This window comes from Patiria miniata, unplaced genomic scaffold (genome assembly GCF_015706575.1).
Source record: "Patiria miniata isolate m_02_andy unplaced genomic scaffold, ASM1570657v1 HiC_scaffold_22, whole genome shotgun sequence".
Classification (NCBI taxonomy): Eukaryota; Metazoa; Echinodermata; class Asteroidea; order Valvatida; family Asterinidae; genus Patiria; species Patiria miniata.
The window spans coordinates 18,929,237-18,935,236 of record NW_024037061.1 but is presented as its reverse complement, the minus strand read 5'-3'; the positions used below and the strand labels follow the sequence as shown (position 1 = coordinate 18,935,236).

The following is a 6,000-nucleotide window of genomic DNA, read 5'->3' as shown; positions in this document are numbered from 1 at the left end:
TGTGGCTTCGAAGGTGCGGCGCTACAAAATGCGCCTGAAGATTTTGGGGATGTACATGTACAATCTATACTCTCTTGGGGTTGATGCATGTCGGCCTATACTATTTTTTTATGGAATTGGATTAAAACTTAAAGGTGTACTGCAGCCGTATGTGCTGTTTTACAGTTTCATCGCGAAAACTGGTTTTATTTACTTGGTATTTATCGAACACTACAAAAATTTAATCGTTCTTGCATGAGACATCAAAAGAAAATCGGCCCAATTTTTGTAATGGAAAAATTAGCTTAATTACAGCCAGACAAAAATTAAGTTGTCGCAGTATAGACTGGTTCCTGCCCCTGTCGGAATCGGTAATGTATCGACCGAAAACCACTTTACTAGCAGGACGGATGGACCTATACGCAAAACAAAGCAACCAATATATATTTAAACCAATTGATTTTTTTTGGGGGGGGGGGGTTAGGCGCCAAAAATAGAAAAAAAGAAACGTTGTTTTTTGGCTTAAACGAAAGTTGAATAAAGGTCAGGGGGGAAAAATCGTTGATTTACCCAAAGACAGAGCAAGGAAACGGAGAAATTAAAGCCGTAAACAGATACGGCTATAAGCGTTTCCGTATCATCGATTTGTTTACTATAATAAGAAATTTTGCAGACGATCAGAAAAAAACCCACATCATCTAACTTTAGCCGAATAGCATCACTGCTGAAAACATATATTATTCCGCGCCACCTGCTATGACAATGCTCTAGTCTTAGTTTCTTTTGAATTGTAACTTTACACAAATTACACGTAACAAAATTTTCGAATAAGCTAAATTAAATAATACACGTCGAATGTCGTGTCTTAAACTGGGAACTTTGGGCCTTTAAAAAAAAGAAGAGATTGTTTCAAACCTTCATATAGTTTTCGAATTTATGCCAATTTACTCAGTGTCAAAGTTTATAGTTGGAATACATTGTATAAATAATTATTTTGTTTTCTTTTAAATTTCCCTTTTGAATGGACAGATTTGCAGAATATATAATCCACCTTCAAAATATAAATGTGTTGATTACGATTTTGGCGGAAAACTCAAATTAAATTTTGAAAATCAAGGCTCTAGCCGCAGTTATGCGGACGAACACTGAGTTATTCGCCTTGTGCACAGAGAGCTAGCTGTACACACATTCACACTGCATTGTAATGCAACGCAAAATTCAGTAGGCAAAAACTGTGCGTTAGATCCTAGGTGCGAGAATGTGCAGCGAAGGCTGCGGTCAAGAAATTCTCCAAAAACACCTTTGCTCGATGTACTAATATTCATATGGCGGACCCCATGGACGTGGACACGGTCTCTGATGTACGGGACCTCGGCATAGCAGTGAGTAGCAACAATAGTGGCTTCAGTTCCGACAACAGTTCCGATCCTGGGCGAACCATGGAAGACGAGGAAGGCGACGATCAGGAGGATTCGCCGCCGGGCCGCGCCGGCGTCTGCGACCCTGAGCACATGGAGGAAAGATTCCGAGTCGACCGCAAGAAACTGGAAGAAATGTTGCAAGGTATTGAACATAAATCTTAGCCCGTGAGGTTTTGGATCAAGACTGTTCTTTTGGAGCCAGAAAGTGAAAAGGTTTTCAGACAATCTGATGTGATTATTTCGTGTGACATTTGTTTGTGTTTGTAAACAGTTTGATCTTTTTTTGATACAAAATGTCCAAGAAAGGAGCCCGTCTTATTACGTACATGTAGGCCTACGTGGCAGAAACCAGACTTTCCCAGTATTATTACGAAGGTTGGTCTGGTTTTGGCCTCAGCGTTAAGTTTTTGGATGCAATTACCCCATTTGTACAATGTACATGTACGTGTACATGATGATAACGAATTATCATTATGTGTTGACAATATATTATTATTACTACAAATAGGGCTGTAATTTTGGCTCTCTTTTGCCTTTGGTCTTAATCTGTAATGATGACAGATTATAAGACAAACGAGAGCCAATTACATTCATCCCTCATCCCTGTTTGTAGGGCTATTATTTAACAAAATATGGTAATAACAATTTGAAACAATTTAAAAAAAATGATTTACCACAATTTCTGTCGTCATGTTGCATGCATAATTAATAATTGCTAGGCCAAGATGGTACAAATAATTGTGAGAACTATCTGAAATTATGAGGAAAAAAATATCCACCAGTTCTTCAAAATATTCCAGTTTAATTTTTATAACTTTCTTGTGTTTAATCTTTTTGTTTGCTGACTACATGTACGTTTGTTTATAATTATAAGTTAACACGTTACAATTTTGCCTGGTTGGCCAGTGTCCTAAATCATGTAGGCCTACGCAACTAAAAATGTGAGTTTGTGAACTATGCCATGTTGTCAGCAGCATGCGATCAGTCAGTGACTGCATTTTTCATCTTTCTCATTATCCTTCTCATGATGTTTCCCCGAAATCCACCCCAGATGCCTTCATTGTGTGCGCTTATGCAGGCTATCCCAGTTGATGTCAAACGTGTGATAAGCAGTATTTTGTTGCGCCATTTTTAAGTTTTTCTTGATAAGATAAGACTTTATTCTCACCCCTCAGACCACTAGGAAATCTGTCACTGTCAACCTCACCCTGTGTGTCTTGGGGTTCGAAGCTGTCACAAAGCAATGCCCCCCCCCCCAAAAAGTAAAAACTAAAAATAAAAACAGAACCCCTGGCCCCCCCCCCTTCCAAAAAAAAATGCAAAAGAAAAGGGGAAAAAAAATAAGCCCCCCCCCCCAAAAAAAATTCCTAACCAAAACAAGTGCTCCTAATTTCCAGTTTACCAAATATATTAAATACCAACATTGAGTCAAGTGCAAAGTTACCGGTAAGTCATGTTCCTCCCAACTGCAAACTGTTTGCCCTGTTTCTGGATATTTGCATTTTCCCCCTTGTATCCTGAATGCAGATATACATTTAATAGTAGGCCTACATACAAAATTGTACAAGTAGGCCCCTAATACCGGTAACTAAATTTACAGCAGCGAACAACCATTATTCCCTTCTTACAAATGCCCGAGAATTTACCCATGGAACCCACAGTTCACAACATTGGGTAACAAAAACCTGGACAAAAAACTCATGTCCACAGGCGAGACTTAAAATTTCCCATTCAGACCACGCAAGAAAAGGCGGCTAAAACTAGACAGTGTATGGATCATTGGAAAAGTTTACTTATAATTTCTACGAGTTCGGCTGATCCGTACTCCCATTGAATACAATACGTGCTGGTGAATTTAGAGTTTGGTTATTTACTGGTATGGCTTCAGAAGGAGCTAAACTGAAGAGTGACCTCCGCAAATGGTCTTAATTTGTAGGGAGGTGTGATTTCCCTAGGTTATTTTTGGGTGGGTATTGAATGGGAATCCGTCTTTAGGTACTGTACCTAGAGGCTGTGTAGACCCAGTCTAGAGATGCTCCCTACAGAGATGTTTCAAGACAGTAAGAAGTCTTCACAGGGCGTTAAGCTTTCCTTTGATGGTACATGTATTACCTTTTTATTTTTTTTGTTCAATTGACACGAGAAGAAGTTCTGGTATTTTCAAAATTCTGAAACCGTAGAAGTGGATGACAAGGCAGATACGATGAACATACATTGTGTACGGTAGCTGTTTCTAAATGTTATATTTTTTTGACAGGACATTTTATTGTTTCCCTGATGAATTTTCAACTTGTTTTATTCGACGGAAAACTCCTTTTTTTTTTTTTTTAAATGCGTCTGCAACCCTCTGGAAAAGGCTGCATTTTGGGTGGCTTTTGTGCACTTGACCTGCTGGCCTGAGAATGGACTGGTCCGTGGTCCACACATTATCAAATCTGATAGGGGCAGGAACCAGTCTACCCTGCGAACACTTAATTATTGTCAGGTCGCAAATTATAAAATGTAATTCTGAATTTGTAAAGTAAAGATTCCGTAACTTGTAGGAAATAACTTTTGTGGTACCAGATCAGTATCAAGTTATGAAATTAATCAGGTTTTCGGGATGATCACTTGAAAAAAGTACAGACTATGATGACAGTGCAGTGCATCTGTGCGATGTTGTAAATGACGTGTGCATGCTGTTGAATGAAGTCATTTAGGTACATGTAGTTCTTTGATTCGCCTTAGATTTTATTTTTACTACTGAAGAAATTAGAAAATCCTATACATAAACCGTTCTCGGATCCTCAAATGTTTGTGTATTCCTGGACACATACATTCAACTCGCCTCACAAGTCACAAATGTACTTTTACCATAATCACTGAAAGATACAATGTAGGCCTACAGTTGTACATGTATGTAGGTGATTTTTAGGAGACCCCAAATGCAGGCAGAAATTTTAATCTGACTAATAAAACTGAACATCAAACCGTGTGCTGAAGGTGACTGACCCTGTGCACCCATAAATTCCCCATTTCAGCCTATTCAACCCTTTTACCACTTTTCACACTTTTGTGGAGACAAAAAAAAGCGTTACCATACAAAAGTGCAATGTACCCATACAGAGTGTGTAATGAGTCAGGTCCTGGCAGATTGTGCAGTAACCGTGGAGCGTGAGCTCTTTGTGGGTGAAAGAATGATGAGAAAAGCATTAAAATGCAGAAAAAAATCTAACACTCGTTAGAATTCCTCATTTTAGGTCAGTCCGTGTTCTTGTCCAGTTGTCTCTATTAGTTATCGTCACTTTATGGTAGTTTGTATGGGCACACAAAATGCAAATTGTTAACTGTGGAATTCTTATTGGAATGTTGATATCTGAAGTACCGGTACGCCCTTCAAGTTACTGTCATTTCAAAGCATCAAAATATATGCAAGTACCCCTGGTAGTATTTCTATTAAAAGCTGCACTTACAAAGTTTTGAAGCAGAATTTGGTTTTATACTAAACCCGATTTAACGTGTGTATTAAAGGAAATCTCGTAACTCTTTAAAACATTTTCATTTCAAAAAAGCAGTTGAATTTTGTGTCTGTGTTTATTAATTATTAAAAGAAAATTCTGTGGCAAACCAGTTGAGGGAAAAGTTGTTTTGGCTATAGACCTTATGCATTGGGGGTACATGTACATTGTATAGCTCAGAGGGTGCTCTTTGTTATTTTAATCTAGTAACAATGAATGCACAAAAGATTGACTCATGCCTATCCACACAATACAAAACCATTGCCCTTTAACTCCGTCTTAACGCAATCTATTCACGTGTATTGGCTATCAGAATTGTCGAGATGGAATTAAACATGTCAGTCTCAGATAATGCAAAACAGCCTTTTGTTTCAAAGCTTGGAAAAAGTCCAATGAAAGGAAGTACATATTTTTTTGGCTAAAACACAGTAAACATTATAAAGCCTATAACTATGAGGTCCCTGAAACCCACTTCAGTACTCAAAAATGGCAATGAACGATAAGGTGGTTGCAAAATTCCAAAATCTTAACAACTTGACCCGCCTTACCACTTCTAAATTGGAAAAACACGTCAGTGGGTTTTAGTCCCAGTGTGGAAATGTGAAAAGAAAATTGTTTTCCAACTTTCTTGTTTTCGGAGTTTTTTGGGCATTGTTGGATCACAAACATTCCTTCACGGGTTCCCTGTTTGTTTTGATAGGACACCACTGACTTGCCAAGTAGCTCGGCCAAGTTCATGGCCGAATCATTCCCCTGAAGTGAACGAGATCGGTAAAATATTGAGGTGGAGATGGACATGCTTGGTGTTTGAGAGGGGTGATGTGGATAGTTTGAGGTCAAAGGTCATGCTCGGTTAGCTCTTTGTTTTGACGAAACTCTGCTTGCAGGATAAAACATGATTTGGAGAGAAGCAGATTGTTAATGAACAGATATTTTTGTAATAGTTTGCAACTTGATGTATAATGGGAGGTAATCATTTTTTTATCCCCTTGGATTTGGATAAACAGTTCTGTCCCCTGCCCCCAAAGGCCCCCCCCCCCAAAAAAAACCCAAAGGGGTCCCCCCCCCCATATTTCACCATCTTCAACATGTAAGGGTCTTCC

The 6,000-nt window shown here is 38.7% G+C and overlaps 1 protein-coding gene across 1 annotated transcript in view; it reads left to right on the top strand.

The window, feature by feature from the left end:
• Positions 1–1,167: 1,167 nt before the first annotated feature.
• The window catches only part of LOC119729938 (protein bicaudal C homolog 1-B-like), a 45,064-nt gene continuing 40,231 nt past the window's right edge, over positions 1,168–6,000 (top strand). The window contains exon 1 of the mRNA XM_038202726.1: positions 1,168–1,542. Within this exon, the coding sequence (XP_038058654.1) occupies positions 1,305–1,542 (238 nt within the window). The 5' untranslated portion in view covers positions 1,168–1,304. The remainder of the gene's footprint in view (positions 1,543–6,000) is intronic.